General features: G+C 35.0%; 1 protein-coding gene across 1 annotated transcript; it reads left to right on the top strand.

Annotated features, from left to right (window-relative positions):
* Nucleotides 1-1,560: 1,560 nt before the first annotated feature.
* On the top strand, nucleotides 1,561-16,453 carry LOC113391606 (CUE domain-containing protein 2). The gene is made up of 8 exons (XM_026627632.2): nucleotides 1,561-1,685; nucleotides 1,827-1,998; nucleotides 6,778-6,909; nucleotides 10,827-10,908; nucleotides 13,816-13,936; nucleotides 15,047-15,210; nucleotides 15,364-15,493; nucleotides 16,137-16,453. Exons 2-8 carry the CDS (start codon nucleotides 1,833-1,835, stop codon nucleotides 16,197-16,199), a joined length of 858 nt encoding a protein of 285 aa, XP_026483417.1. The 5' UTR covers nucleotides 1,561-1,685; nucleotides 1,827-1,832; the 3' UTR covers nucleotides 16,200-16,453.
* Nucleotides 16,454-16,818: the final 365 nt, after the last annotated feature.

The raw sequence follows: 16,818 nt of genomic DNA, 5'->3' as shown, positions 1-16,818 counted from the left end.
TAAATCTACGTATATTTTACTAGGTGTAGTTTGGAACTATTGTGTGATCTTTACTTATCTTTTTTTTTAAACATTTGTGGCAAAGACCTTCAAAATTCAATCCTAAATACTTCTCACTTCGATAGATGTAGTATGCACTTATAACTATATAAATACTCATTTCCTCAAGACCTCATAATAAACGTTGTGATCAATTTTTTTTCAAAAATGTTCCTAATAAGTTGTCTTATTATTCTAAGTAGTTACGAAATAAAATAATATTTTATTTATTGTCAATACATTTAAAGAAATAAACAAAAATATAGTAAATCGCTTATAAAGTCATTTAAATAACTATAAATTTCTGCGCCCATCCTTAAAAAAAAAAAACAAATCACTTTTATTGTTACATAAAACATGTAGTTGTGAAATTGGCGTTGTGTTTATCTATTATTTTAGATAAAGTTAAGAATATTAAATATAATTGTTCGTTATATTTTAAAATTTTAATTGAGAATATATGAATAGAAATTAAATATGTGTTTTTATTAATGCATCCCTTATTATTATTTTTTTCAATTCATTAAGTATATATGGTGATCCTATATTATAAATATTTCTACATAGTGTCGCACTACAAAATGACTAAAACAAATGGGCCAACTTCATAATCTTCGTGTGCTTGACAGCTACGCTTGACAGTTGCGAAACGTCATACTATGCGTATTGCGTGTGTCGTGTAGTTTGTACTCATTGGCCAACCGTCTGCAACTATTTTAGAATATGTAGACATATAAATATTCAAACATGTACTAAGAAAATAAAAACATTAGGTTTTAATGATGAGCGATGCTGTCGAAATTACATGAGATCCGATCAGGAAAATATGGCAGTCTGAGAGAGAGAGAGATAGATTTAAATGCTCCATTATTATAATAATATATACCAATATTTTAAATGTGAAAGTAGCCCTGTCTGCTACTCTGTCACTTTTAAACCACTAAACCGAATGTGACGATATTTGAAACTTTGAATTTGGTAGGGAGGACATAGGTTATTTCTATATACATAGAACCTACGACTGTTCCTCAAACACGCGACACAATATTATAATAAACATATGTTAAACATAGTGGTATTATTTATTAAATGTCAACATGTTATATAAGCATTATTCACATTACTCATAAACTTTGCTTATAAAACATCCAAGTTTACAAAGCACCATACAAATTTATATGAATAAGCTATTTTAATAAATAATACCAATATAATTATTGTGTAAAACAGATATAATATATATCCCTTCAAAGTTCATGTAATCGAAAAAAGGGCGCTAACTGTGTATTGTGATGTATATACATAGGTACATTATGACATCGCCATAATACGGTCGGAATAATCATGTTGCAAATTTTTATTTCATGATATATATTAATTACTTTGTAAGTAGTATTAGCAATATAAAATCAATTATAATAATTTAATATAAAACTAAGCATTTTTTAAATTAATACGGCTAATTATTTACATATCTGGCTTTACCGCTTATGTCTTTGCTACAATACAGAATAACAAGACTTGTTTATTTAAAAAGCTACCATTTGTATTGATTTTCAGTGCTTTTCGTACTACTGACTTTTAACCAGAGAAAATCAATTAATTTATTAATAAACCTCCTTGATATCGCAAAGAACGAAGAAGAGGTATATTAATTATTTCAATATTAGCTGTAATGCGTTTTTCATGTTCGTTTTGTTTTGTTTATCGACGCGTAACGATCATAAAGAAATAGGTGTTTTAGCGAATATATTTAAGAATTTACAGTGTTTTATTTGTTGTTTTAGTGCAAAATGAGTGCCATAGCTGATCAAGAGTGCCATGTTAAGGAGAGTTTATTTCAGTTTATTGAGAAAAACATCCCATCCGCGGATGTTTCAGCTATCGACGACATAGTACTTGCCTATGTGATTTCCATCCTAGAAGCAGCTTCTCAGGACCCGTGCTTCGACGTAGAAGGTAAAAACAAATACTATAAACTTCAATTACTATATATCTTAAAAAAACCTGATTTATATATTTCAGAACAGATATCGAATTAAATAAATAACAAAATCTTATTGGAATTGATAAATAAATTCTTGAATAAATAATTAGCGTGTTCTATTTCACTCAAATGTAGCTTTTACTTTAATTTTTTTTTAAATAATATTTTTTTAATATTTCTAAGACAAAATAATAAATAAAAATGTTTTGTTTTGCCTTTCAAACGAAACTGGTATGCATAATATCCGATACATATAAATAACACACATCATACATTAAATTAAGTTTATTCCAATATTTTATTTAAAAAAAACTAAACTATCACTGAATGGGTCAAGACAAAAGATACCATAAATCCAAAAAATAGGAGACAAAGTAATAAACATAGAAAAATAAATACGTATAGAACTGACTATTGCCATTATTCTAATAACAATAAAGAAAAATACTATGTCTCATGAAAGCTTACTCGAATAAAATTAAAAATATATTATTTCTATAGTTAGTTATATCTAAAGGCATTTCCAACCATAATAACAGAAAAGATAAATAAACAATATTTGACACTAAATTGATACAATCTCATTGGTCGAGAGCTTGAATAATCTATGATATCAATTAATCTTTTGTAAAATTACAATTTGAATGTTGACCAAACTGTTATTGGAATTTTTGAAGTGACATTAAAGTTATTAGTAGAAAGATAGTACTAAAGATATGTTAATCAAAAACTTTGTACACAATATAGCTGTGCTATTAGTAAATTACATTATATATGTAAATCTAAAGTTTGTTTATCCTTATTTCTTCTTGGATTTGAATAGACTATGGAATAGTCTAGAAAACTATGTAAGAGAATAAAATACTCATATCCTATTAATTATATTACATATATATGTACAACATTTTATAAATGTTTAAGTGTGGTTAGTTATACGATGCTGTCTTCTTCTTTCATATATAAATTTTATCACAACAGAAAGAGAAAAGATCTGTTTAACAAATTCAATAAACAATGTTAAATAAATAAGCCGTCACGTTTTTATTCCGGTATTCATAATAATTGGATATTCAAACCCCACATTGTATGATTTTATTTAGTGGTAGGCCTTTGTGCTAGCCTGTCTGGGTAGGTACAACACTCACCATCATAACATTTTAGTTCCCAAGGTTGGTTATAGTTTGGTGGAACATTGGCACTATTGGAACATTGGTACATTGCCAATGCACCACCAAAATATAAGTACAATTATTAAAATAATAAAAAATATTTGCAAGGGATATGTAAATCTAGGTTTTTGTACGGTTACTTGTTTATCACTGCTTTGATTCGAATATGGCCTATGTATCTGTATAATTTTATTTCACTCTAGATTTTGCCCGCGACTTCGTCCACATATATGTAATATATATGTACTTAAAACCTACACTAAGTAAATTCCAGCCTCTTTTTACCATTTTAGGAATGATTTCTGTTAAAATCTTATGTCCTTCTCGATATCAAATCTCATCTAAATTGGTTCAGCATTTTAAATGTTAAGAGGTACGTTTTAGTGGCTTGCATTAAATAAAGATACAAAGGCAATATGCCATTACAGTTCATTTCAATAATTAAATCTACGCAAGGTCTTGATGTTATAGCCTACTTATGTGTTATTCTAATGTATAAGCTATATTTTTGTAGAGTTTAATCAAAATCTATTCAGTGGCTTTTGCGTGAAAGAGTAACAAACACTCATACATCCACACAAACTTTTGTATTTATAATGTTAGTATTCGACAATGTAGCTTTCTACCAGTGAAGTATTTTTGAATTCGATCATTAGTTTTAGAGATTAATCCCTACATACAGACAAACAAATGTTACCTTTTTATAATATTAGTGTAGATTAACACGTTTGTGAATTTGACCGCAAGCTTCGTACTGGCCCTTCTGTCGGTAAATACTAACTCACTCGGCACTCCCGATAATTTCGATTCTCACTATACGCCGTGTCAAATCGAACCGCAGCGCCTTTTACACGGAGTAAAGGAAAATAAAGTGTACACAGTTTTCTTTTTATATTATTGGTAGGCTGACGGGAAAATAGGTCAGGTGATGATAAGTGCTCACCACCACCCATAGACGTCGTCGCTGTAAGAAATAACCATCTCTTGCATCGTCAATCCGCCACCAAACTTGGGATCTAAGATCTCATGTCCCTTGGGCCTGTAGTTACACTAGCTCTTAAAACCGGATCAAAACAATTCTGAGTATTGCTTATGTTTGGTAGATTATGTGATGAGTGGGTGGGGCTTGCTGAAATCTCCAGCAAGTAGTTTTTGCGAGCTTCATTCAGAATTTGACAAGTAATGGTTTACTCCAATGAAGCGACCTTTGTTTTACCTTACGGTCTTTGAATATGCGCTTGGATCGGTCGCAAATTAATTGATTGACTGTAACATTTCCAATACGGGCAACTAGTTTATTTATTCAAAATCAAAATATACTTTATTCAAGTAGGGTTTTACAAGCACTTTTGAATCGTCATTTAACAAACTATATTAAGTGAAGCTACCACCGGTTCGGAATGTAGATTCTACCGAGATGAACCGGCAAGAAACTCAGTAGTTACTCTTTTTCAACATCTAAAAATACAGTCATGTTAGTTAAATACAATTATATATGTATGTTATATATCGTGCCTGGAAGTCAACAAGCATTAACTCCACGCTTTTTTATCATCTATATAATATTGTATCGAATAATATGCCTTCTTTACCAATGTATTTTATACAAATGATTTGAATTTATGAAACGGCAATGTTAAAAATGTTATTGGTTGTCTTGCGTCCGAATTTTGTCTCTTCTAGTGTTTGTTGTTTTAAGTCGCCTTAGGTTTACGATGTTACACTACACGTATAAATTTCGCCTCTGGAGTGAATATCATCCGCACCACGTCGATACCTGGTATTCAATCAATGTGCGTACGTCAAGATCATTGTTTCTACGCACGTGCAGATCTTGTAATGATCTTCCCCCTGAGGTTTTCCTGGTTTTTAAACATCGGGTATACAGGTTCCCAACGCATCGGCAATTCCTATACGTTGCAGATGTCCATTGGCGACGGTGACCACTTACCATCAGTTGGGACTTCTGCTCGTTTGCTATCTACAATTATAAAAAATAGCATAGTCACACACCACAAAACTGAGTTAAAAATTCTGCGTTTTATTAGAAATATTCTAAGTTTGTGGACTTAAAATGACTCTAGGTAAAAGGTAGGGTAGGTAGGGTGTGACTAATGATCGCCTACAATTGACAGCAAAGGATTATCTTGTAATATCTTGAATAGTAGATACTTCGTCATTATTGCAAATTGTTTGTTCAGAAAGAAATTAGGATTAAAAGCTTTCGAAAACAGAGCCTAGAATGGAATTAGGTATTTGTTTTAATTCGAATAGATTTTGAATGCAATTTTTTTAAGGGAATGTTTTTTTTTTGGTGGCTTTTTTTGTGCCGAGAGAGCACAGATTATTTGGCCAATGTCACGGGCGATACGGCGATGTTAACAATTGTTTGTGTCAAAAAGGCCTGATTACTAGTTGTGTATTCAATTTTATTTTTATTTATATTTCAACAGTCTGTCTGTTCGAGACATTTTTCAAGAGCTAGGTATATAATATAACTTGTTTCGCCCCTTTAAACGCGAGTGCCTTAACCATTTAACCCTTGCGTGGGTCATAGCGTGATGCTAAAATTATACTCTATAACCTTTGTCTGTAAATAGGCTGTCTAGTGCAAAAACCCACCCATCTGAACTCGAGCTTGCCTCTTCAAACTAACCTCGACTTTTACGACAATCAGCTTTGCCGAATTCGATACTACAAGTATTATGTCTTTCGGCATTTTGCTTTGGGGGTAACGCTACAGATATTGAAACTGTTTTCATCGTACAAAAAAAAGCGGTTCGGTCTATTTATAATCTTGGAGATCGTGGATGCTTACAGCTGCTTTACAGAATATGTTTACAATAATATCATGTATATTTTTGAAAGAAACATTGACAATAGACAAGAGGAAGAAACATCCAGTTTCCGATTTCGCAAATTTAATACATATTTACCCCAAATTGTCACGGGGACAAAAAAAACTTTTTGTTGGTCCAACAAGTCTTTATAGAAAAAAAAAAATGAAATAATTCAATAAAAAAATATGTTTAAATTACACAAAAAATCAGGGGCCGTTGACGGTATCTGGTCATGAAAGGTATTACTAAGGACTAAGGTACTACTAACTAAGGATCAACAGTTTTTGCTTAGCACTATGTACTATTTTAATTAAGCATTAAATAATTAGGAATTAAGCAAAAAATAAATAAATACGGAGCACGGTATTTGTTTCTATAATATGATACCATAGTTTTTTTAACTTTGCCTATTAAGAAAAATTAAAGCTCATGACAAAAAATCACATTGATAAATAAGACATATTACCCAATAAAAGATTATATTGACGATAAAAATGCGTGGACTTAGTATTTGTTGACTTCTAGGCAGGATATATATAAAATTACTTATGTACTTTACTTAGTTACTCTGTATTTAAATTGGTGGAAAAGATTAACTACTGAGTTTCTTGCAGGTGTTTCTCGTTAGAATTCACTTTCCGAACCGGTGGTAGCTTTACATTTTGTTCAAAAATGTTTTTAGGAGCCTACTTGGATAAAGAATATTTCGCTTTTGATTTAAAGAGCTACATATATTGTCCAGGTTTCATTGAGATGATGGCGGCTTACATCCCGAAGTTTGCGAGCATTGACCCTGGGCTCGTATGCTCCTGGATCCTAGAGCTGGAGGCTGAGCTGTCTCGTAGAGATGAGTCGGACACTATGTCCAATACCGGTAAGTAATATTAATAATCCTATTTAATGGACATTTTTTTATTATAATTTCTAATGTTTAAGATATTCTCTTCGAAATTTGATATCTATATACTAATAGGCTTATTTGAAATTTAGTGTTGTAAATAAAAAATAAAAAAAAACAAAAAAAAAATGTTGGAAACATGCAATTATCAAACATGTACAAGGGATATACAATCTTGGTACCCAAATTGACAGCGCATTGAGTGATGACAGACGATGGAGTGGAGAGGACGATAATATCATACAGTGCCAGTCTATGGGCGTTGTTGATCACTTATCACCAGAAGGTCCTCTAACCTAACCTTTTTTCTAACCTAACTTAACCTTTTTTTCTAACCTAACCTAACCTTTTTTTCTAACCTAACCTAATCTTTTTTTCTAACCTAACCTAACCTTTTTTTCTAACCTAACCTAACCTTTTTTTCTAACGTAACCTAACCACCAGAAGGTCCTTTTTCATTCTGCCTACCTACTATTTTAATAGATTCTCGAATTTCGATGACGGGACGAACACTTCTGTAACAACGAAAACTATTTATTGGTTTAGTTTGATTGATGTTTCTTAATTGATGTCATTGTTATAATACAGTTTGTTTCCAAAATAATTAATCTTAATAATCAATAACATCCGCTCACCTACCTTTGTCCTGAATTTGACTGGGGAAGTATAATTTGGTACAACCGACTCATAAATTAGTCTTCGTCAATACTGTGTATCGATGTTTTTGTATTAATGGTGAGTGAGCCAGTGTAATTACGGCCACAAGGGATGTAAGAGCTTAGGGCGTTCACGTATCTAGAGCATTCGACGGTATCGTACATTACAGGCGTGTGTTGCTGATGAGGGACCGTCTTAGGTATCCTGGTTAGAGTCATTATTTGAGGAGGGTTATATACTTGAACTGCTATTGGCTTAGGGCGAATGTTACTTATCATAATATAATCGGTAATTTATGTGTGGAGACGGCATAATAATAATAATAATGTCACAATCTTATATATTAATAGCGTAAGACCATTTTTCCCAGTGATTATAGGACTAGCTACCCTACACATAAATAATCGGTTATGGTCTAATTTTGAAGAGCTCCAGCTCTAGATGTGCGGAAAATTAAAGAGGATTCCGGATTTCGATTTGATAATTTGTTACGATGTAAGAAATAATTAATTTTAAAAAGCGGAAAATTATACCGGTCGGTTGATGCGGCTTTTTTTATAAGTCTGTATTAAAAAAATATATATAAATGATTACTTTATAATAAAAAATAAATATCACACCTTGAACACGGCTAGTTATTGAAATCAAATTCATGCAGCGGAAAAATTGAAAAATAATAAAAAAAAATGATGATAGGTTTACTAAAGCAAAGCCTTTGTCTGTTTTATTTAGGTATGTAAAAAAATATAATAAAGGAAGATCTTCTTTGGTTTTTTTTTTTTTATAAGATTGTTTCCTTTCGTTTAGACTATTTGAGTTTTCTTATTTTTTATTGTGTATTGATTGTTATTCCTTTTTTAAGATTTTATCATTATGTAACATTGTTTAATTGTCGCGTCATAATTGTTCGAGATCTTGAATAAAATCTGTGGTATTACCTGAGTTTTCGAAGCCAAATTATTGTCTTAAATGTTATGTCAAATATATATTACACCTTTAGTGATAAGTTGATCGTGTAACTTTTCCAATAAATAAATAAATAAAAAGAACTTGCAGTGCATCATATAGCAGAGCAATAAGCAAATCAAATGGGCTATGTAATGTATTGATAATAACAATTCATAAAATACATTGAGTAAAATGTTTATATGGTCTTAATAGTATTATTCAGTAAATATAATTTAAAAAAAAAATGTGGCTTGCAGTCAGAGTGTTTTTTTTTAATTAATTCCGGAGTGAATCGACGTAATTGACAGGACACGTGTACGAAATAGAGCAGGACAGCACTATAAAATATGAAACATGACTATCACAATAGCCTCGATTGAAAACAGATCGATACTGCATTTGCGCACTAGACCGAGCCCTGGGAAATGCTGGGAGGTGATCTCACTCTATAAATATAATTTGTGTCTATTTATTTTATGATACACCAATAGACGTTGGTGCTGTAAGATATATTCGTCGTTCCTTAAATTGGGAGCTAAGATTTCACGATCCTTCTGCCTGATGTATTCAGTTATTAATAAATATATTAATAAATATTGGACAACATCACATACATTACTCTGACCCCAATGTAAGTAGCTAAAGCACTTGTGTTATGGAAAATCAGAAGTAACGACGGTACCACAAACACCCAGACCCAAGACAACATAGAAAACTAATGAACTTTTTCTACATCGACTCGGCCGGGAATCGAACCCGAGACCTCGGAGTGGCGTACCCATGAAAACCGGTGTACACACTACTCGACCACGGAGGTCGTCAGTCACTTACTCGTACTCAAACCGGAACACAACAATATAAACTCAAATTAATACTTTGATTAACAAATCTTCGGTGGTAATATATGTGATGAGTGGGTGGTACCAACCAGTTTATAATCTTCTGTATATATAAAAGCGAAATACCACTCCCTGATCAATCACGAAGTCTCAGAAAATATAACATCTACGAACTTGATATTTGGCTGAGTTTCCTTATAGGATGTTGACATCCGCTAAGAACTTTTAAAGGATCTTACGAAACTCCATCCCTGAGGGGGTAAAGAGTGGGTTGGGTGTTTGTGTTTTATAAATTTCGCGCGGGTAAAGCCGCAGGTTCAGCTAGGTATTGATATAAAAGAAAATATTCACAATTGTCACGTCAATAGTTAAAAGCGTGTGAAATTGCGAAGTGCAGCTTTTTTATAATATAAATAGCTGCGCTTAGTGGCCGCGCGTAGTTTCACGAAAGAAGATTTTAGTATATAATATAATTATATAAGTAACTTAGCGCTTAAAGCGCTTCGTAGTTTGTAACTACAGGTACAAGGGACGTAATATCTTAGATCTCAAGATTGGTGGCGCATTATTAGTTATTTCTTTAGGTACCAATACAGGCTAGTGGTGACCACTTACCATCATTTGACTCATTCTCCTGTCCGCCTGCACGAATTACATGTTCATGTAAAGGAGCCATCCATTTGCTACTCGAAGAGAGTTCGACCAATCCTCCCCCGTTGGTCGTGAAATGTCACTCATCTGTCACTCTGGAACCAAATGACGATATTTGACGAGATTCTCCTCTCCATTACTAGAAATTGCGTTTTTTTTTATGATATCTTTAAGCGGACCGCGCAAATGGGCCACCCGATGGTAAGTGGTCACCACCGCCCATAAATAAGGGCGTTGTAAGAAATATTAACCATTCCTTACATCACCAATGCGCCACCAAACTTGGGAACTAAGATGTTATGTCCCTTGTGCCTGTAGTTACACTGGCTCTCTCACCCTTGAAATCAGAACACAACAATACTGCTATTTGACGATAGAATATCTGATGGTGGTACATATCCGGACGGGCTTGCACAAAGCCCTACCGCCAAGTATATGTGAAGGTCGATACTAGGGATTGCAATCTGGCGTGATTGTATGTTCTGCAGTACATTAACGATGTAATTTAATCAAGCCTAGATTAAAGAGTTTTTAACAATTAAGCGCATTTAAAGTGTCTACCCATGCAACAGTTCTATCATTTTGCCAAAATAGCTAGCACCGGATCCGGTATATTGGTACCGGATCCGGTAGACGTATAATGATGACGGATCCGCCGGATTACCGGATCCGTTTTTCCGGATTTCAATCCCTAGTCGATACTCTCAATCGTTTAACGTAATCAATGGATGCTCCCGAAGTATGTTTGGAAGATGTCATAGGTTTTACAATTTTATATTTTTTCTTTTCATACAACAGACGAATCCTCTGGCAGTGACAAGATAAGCCTGAATCTGCAGAGCTTGAGCGACATGCTGCCGCCGGTCACTAAGACGAGCCGGTGAGTACATTTATCTTAGAAGTGAACATGATGTAGTGGATGGAACTTAAGTCGTGGACATACGTGAAGTGGCCTTGTCGCGTTCCATTAAAACCTTTTTTATCGGTAATCGTTACATAATAAATGTTAATTTATAAAATTTATAGCATTTCATCTTCGTTTAACAAACTTGAAAATTTATAAGTATTAAAAATAAATAAACTGAGCTATCTTTAACAAGTGTTTTTTATTCATGATGAAGTCGTACTGATCGATTTCGGCCATGGTGGCGTCTTAGAGGAGACCAACCAACTGCACAGGAATTATTATAGTGCACAAATGTGTACGAAACCCAGATGCACTCTCCAGCTCATTCTCGTAATCCGATGAGACGGCAAATTCGACACGAGCGGAAAAAAAATAGGTTCAGGCAAGACCAAAGGCTTAACGTGTTTTTCGAAACAAGGTAAGCCAGGCTGTTACTGCGAATTATTATATAGAAAACCCCAATAACTTTTTAATGGCCCGGACTTAGACTTAGGCACTAAACCAACGAAGCAGACAAAATTATATCAGCATATTCATACTGAACGAATATCGATGATTTATCGTGCCTTCCTAAGTTAACTATTGAGTTTGTCCCAGGTTGTTCTCGGTTGGTTTACTCCTCGAACTGCGACTGTGACGTTTGATATTGAAATCGTAAAATGACGATTCAAACGTGCTCGAGTAGAGCGTATTTTGATTTGATATTGTTCTCGATAAAGGTTCTAGTTGTCTGATAGGCTCTAGTTGTTATTCTATTAAAAGCAATTATGATTTCAACGTCGAACTTCTGTGATTTCTTGGCGACTAGACCAAGTGTGGAAGCATTTTTGATGCCAGCTTTTCGTAATTAAGAGAGTTATTCAGAAAGCGAAACAAATACGTGTACGTAAGGCGCATTAAAATTTCACAGGCCAGACGAGTTGCTAAGGATGTTTCTAGAACAGGCGTGTTGGATGACAATACAGTAGAACTTTCGTGAACTTTCATGAACTTTTTATTAACATTGTACTGTATTAAAAACGATGTAACAAAACCCTATCGGATTTATCCGTACATCGGTATTCGTTGACAACACTTATAGACTTAAAACTGTACAATAATAACAATATAAAATATAAAAGAAACAAAAAGCAGGTACATAGCAAATAAATGATGTTACAATTAGTTGGTTTTTTTTTTTTTTTTTCATAAAACTAAGTGAATTGTCGCTGTGACTGTTCATTAAAAGGATTAGAACAATATCGTTTAGTATAGCGTATACTGTTTACGTTCCGTGTGTTGTATTAATTATTTTATATTTGCAAAATATACATCGAGTTTTTTTCTTAATGTTTTTTACGCTTATTTCCAGTTTTAAGTTGTATGGCAGACTTTTCAATAATGTTGGTATAAGGTATTCTAAGGTCTGCCTACCGTAGGTATTATTACACCGGGGGACAAGTTTGACAATAAGTTTCGAGTTTGTTACATTTCGTGTTCTTATTGGGATATCCGTCAATAAAATAATGAATGATAGATATAAAATAATATATTATATATGTATATGAATGATCATACGATCGAATCTTTTTGACTAGAATCAGGATTAATAACTTTTTTCTTTATTCATTCTAGTACGAGTACGGATTTTTTGATTTTTTTATTTTTAAGTTTGAATAAAAAAATCCGCCATTTTATGTTGCCAACAATCTGCTTCATTTCACAATTATTTAGAGATTATTTAAAAACGAACTAGGGGTTCTAAATTTAAATTATTAGTTGATAAATCAACGTGCAATCCTACAACATGGTAGGCACAATTAACAGTTTCATCCGCTTTGGGGGGGGGGGGCGTTAATGTATAGCTTTTATGTATCAGAAGAACATAAAAGCTAAACCTCTGTGCAGGCATCACAAATTAAAATATTAATTCAAGTTATCTCAATCTGGATCATCAAGTTAGTTAGTTAGTGAGCCAGGTATATAACATTTTAGATCCCAGTAACACCATTAATGGTGTACAGTGGTTTAAACATGTTGGCCTCTTACCGACACGGGAAGCGTGAAAAGTTTTTGCAAATGTTTAAATAAAATGGTTAAGCTAAGGCGTAGATCAGTTAAAATTCATATTCTACGCTTGCGGTATGGGGTCTAAATATAGAAAAATCGTGTAGTCAGGGTCGCAGTATTGATCTTAACCTTCAGATAACGTCGTACCTACTGTTACAACAGTAGGAGCTGTTACAACAGCAGAGCTAGTACACTAGCTCTACAAATAATTGAAAAAATAGAGGAATATTTGTAAATTAATAAACATAAAAACATAATCAGCCTGTAAATTTCCCACTGCTGGGCTAAGGCCTCCTCTCCCGTTGAGGAGAAGGAATGGAGCATATTCCACCACGCTGCTCCAATGCGGGTTGGTGGAATACACATGTGGCAGAATTTCGTTGAAATTAGACACAAGCAGGTTTCCTCACGATGTTTTCCTTCACCGCCGAGCACGAGATGAATTATAAACACAAATTAAGCACATGAAAATTCAGTGGTGCCGGCCTGGGTTTGAACCCGAAATCATCGGTTAAGATGCACGCGTTCTAACCACTGGGCCATCTCGGCTCTTCATCTGTAAATTAATGTACTAAAGTAATTCAAGGTCAAAAACAAAAACCTATAAATGTCCTTAACCTAGACTGAAGCCTTGTCTACTTTATAGGAGTCATTTTGGAGCTCACTTAATCTTTGTGGTCTAATTTGTGTTTGCTGATACGCAGGCAGATATTCATTTGACGTGTGCAAATTTTCTCCGTAACCGCCAGGCGCGAGATGAATTTCCAGGATTCGAACCCTCAGTCTTTGTTTAAGATTCACGTGTTCCTAAAATCTCACCTTTGTTTACAGCTCTCACTCCAACTCGGAGAGCTCGGAGACCAATGAGCGTCGTTTATTCCTCGACGTCGAGGAGTACGCTGAGCAGTGCCGCGCATTGCACGAGATGTTCCCGAACACTTGTGCTATGGAGGTATTTTTTTAAAAGTTCTACTTTTATTTGTACGCTTGTGTATATTTGTGGAAATTTTGTTTGTTGAATATCTATAGTGCATAACGTTTTAAAGAATTGCCAACAATTACTTGGCGGTAGGCTGCGCATATTCTACCACCAAACAGCAATACATATTAGTAGTAGTCTGGTTTAGGGGATGAGTAAACCAGTATAATGATGCACAATGGACATAGCACCTACTAAGATACCAAGTTTGATGAAAAATACGCCAACAGCTTTGGGATAGTTCCAAGTTTGGTAGCGTATTGGCGATGTGAGAGATGAATAATATTCCGTATAATTCCAATGTGTTTGGGCGGTGGTGACCACTTACCATCAAGTGGCCCATATGCAAGTCGAACTTAAATTGCTTTATTCTGTATAGAAGCATTACACTTACTTATTGATAGTCAAATTAAACACTACCACCGGTTCGGAAAAGGAAACGCCCTGACCTGAGAAGAACCGGCGAAAGAAACTCAGCGGGTCTTTTTTTTTGTCAAACTAATTAAATACATATATTGAATATTGAATATGAAAATCCTAGTAAAAGTATCCCTTCCTGTTTTTAAATGTAAAAATAAAACCTTTCCGACACACGCAAGTGATGTAGAGTGATGACGAGTGACCTCTTCCAGGGTGAAATCTGAAGATCTGTGATAAGCAAGCAGTGGTGTTGTTTTGTCTTTTTGGACCTCATTATGTTTGCCTTTGTATCTTTTCACTTCTTGATAATTTCAGGCTCTAGATAGTATTTTTGAAACCGATCCTCATATTAGTCTTCAATATGTGTTAGATGTTCCAAATATTGGGCCGTAGTAGAGATTTTTTTAATCTTGTCTTAGTCTGTTAGGGACATTCTTGTAATTTGCTTCTGTAAAGTGGATTTTGACACTGAAACAGTGTAAAAAATCTCACTGTAAAAAATGCTTTGGTAGATTAATAAATCTCTTAGAGAATCATGAAGTTGAAATTTTTTTACTCGCAAATTCTTTTTTTTATCTTCAATCCGTGTGCCCCAGAAAACCAAGGAAACCTGCACTAATCGAGTCGTATACGAAAGTTTAAATTTGAATCGCGTGCCTGCAGATTAAGCACTGCGTGTCGATCGCTTGCGGCGACCCGGAGCGCGCCGCCGCCACGCTGCTGCATCGCCGCGAGCACGGACAGGCGCTGTCCGCCGCCGCGCTGCACGCCGCCGCGCGCACCCCGCTGTGCGACGACCGCGAGATCAAGAGCCGCATCATCGCCAGGTGAGTCAACGGATGATGATGACGATGAGGAACCCATTGCTGCTGCCATTTGAACCACACGAAGCTGTTCCTATTCTTCAGATCTGAATGTGTCTCTAAATTATAGTTTTGACAAGGATCTCGGGACTGAAGTCGTTTTTTTTTGTTTTGCAGATATTCATATGTGGACAAGAACTCTGAAAACAAGGAGCACAAGCCCCTCGCTCCGAAGATCGAGCCGAAGAAGATGGTCCGCTACCGCGACAACAAGATCGTCTCTCTCAAGGGCGAGCGGTACACTGAGGTAAGGGACACGGCTGTACATTATACACATCTCAAATTCGAATATGTAGTTGAATTAATATAGAAATTATACGATTACTTATGTCGATAAGGTTTAGAGAAGAAAACTACTAATCTGTGAAGAATTGGCGCAAAAAATTTGCTTTTTGGAAATTATTTAATTGCCAAAGAGTCATTTCTTATATCCAGAAAGCGATCGTTTCAGTCCCGACGTGTGCACATCGTATTGACCGCTTGCACACACAGTAGATATGGGAAAGGATTTGTGTCTTATCGTATATTAAACTTTTTTTTTTTTTTGGTCTCGTTTGTTCCCATGGCAGGAGTAAAGATAAATAAACAACTTTGACCTTGAATTAACATGACGTGACTGGTGGAGATCTAATTGATCTCTGTTTTCTATTGTTCGTGAGTTAATAACTTTTTTAATTATGATTTCTAAATTATGTTTTCATAACTTTGGAAGTAAAATTAGAGTTGATATATTGATCGAGAACTGTTTTTAGTTCGTAATATAGCGGAGCTGTTGGGAAGTCACGGGGACTATGTCAATATGAGGCTTTTTATTTTTCCTTCTGCCATTGGGATATACTTTATCTAATTCTCGGTATGTGTATAATATTGAATATAAATTCATCCCTTAGGTGCCGAAATCTGGTGTCGACGAGGAAAATTTAAAAAAACCGAAGAAACAGCATTGCCCTTAACCATTAAAACCACGTCAGTACGGTGAAAAAGCGGACTCGCGTCCCGCTCTCCCTCCCCTCCTCCGTGTCCCCCCCGTGCTCCCCGCGTGCCCGACCGCTCATGATACGTGTAAACCGAACGAAATAAGCGACAAACTTCAATATACCTCATACTCGAATGAAAACTCGAATTGTATCGAATCGAATATCGGACGCGATACCGAGTTGTCATGCGTTAGTTTCGATAATTCTGTTATCGAAGCGCGTCCAGTGACGCGGGCGCGTGCGAAGGCGAAGTTCGAAGGTGCGCGAGTTTGTCTCGGTGTGCGCGTACCGTCGGCGCGGCGGCGCGCGTTTCGTCGTGGTAGTGTTAGTGTAGTTAACGCGCGTGATTCGCTGTTTATTTACTTGGCGATTTATTTAACCGCTTTTTCATGTACTGATAATTTTAATGATTTGAGTGAACGCACGTTGTCTGTGCGTGTTTTTAGTCAGTTTATTTCGTATGTAATTCGCGTATTTATCGTTATTTTTAAGCTCTCTATAAGGCAGCTGTTCAGTATTATTTACACGAGCGAAACTATGGCACCCTGTGAGACTTGTACTTTAGGAATGGATGAGTGTGTTCGAATCGGTAGGC

This window comes from Vanessa tameamea, chromosome 30 (assembly GCF_037043105.1).
Source record: "Vanessa tameamea isolate UH-Manoa-2023 chromosome 30, ilVanTame1 primary haplotype, whole genome shotgun sequence".
NCBI classification, from domain to species: domain Eukaryota; kingdom Metazoa; phylum Arthropoda; class Insecta; order Lepidoptera; family Nymphalidae; genus Vanessa; species Vanessa tameamea.
Note: the sequence above shows the minus strand (reverse complement) of the source record. Positions and strands in the feature narration are given on the sequence as shown.

Bases quoted from the DNA above. Each gene is read 5' to 3' on its own strand.
- LOC113391606 (XM_026627632.2), top strand. From the start codon at position 1,833: ATGAGTGCCATAGCTGATCAAGAGTGCCATGTTAAGGAGAGTTTATTT. The intron at 13,937-15,046 runs GTATTTTTTTAA...GCGTGCCTGCAG, and splicing joins CGAACACTTGTGCTATGGAG to ATTAAGCACTGCGTGTCGAT. The intron at 15,211-15,363 runs GTGAGTCAACGG...TTTGTTTTGCAG, and splicing joins AAGAGCCGCATCATCGCCAG to ATATTCATATGTGGACAAGA.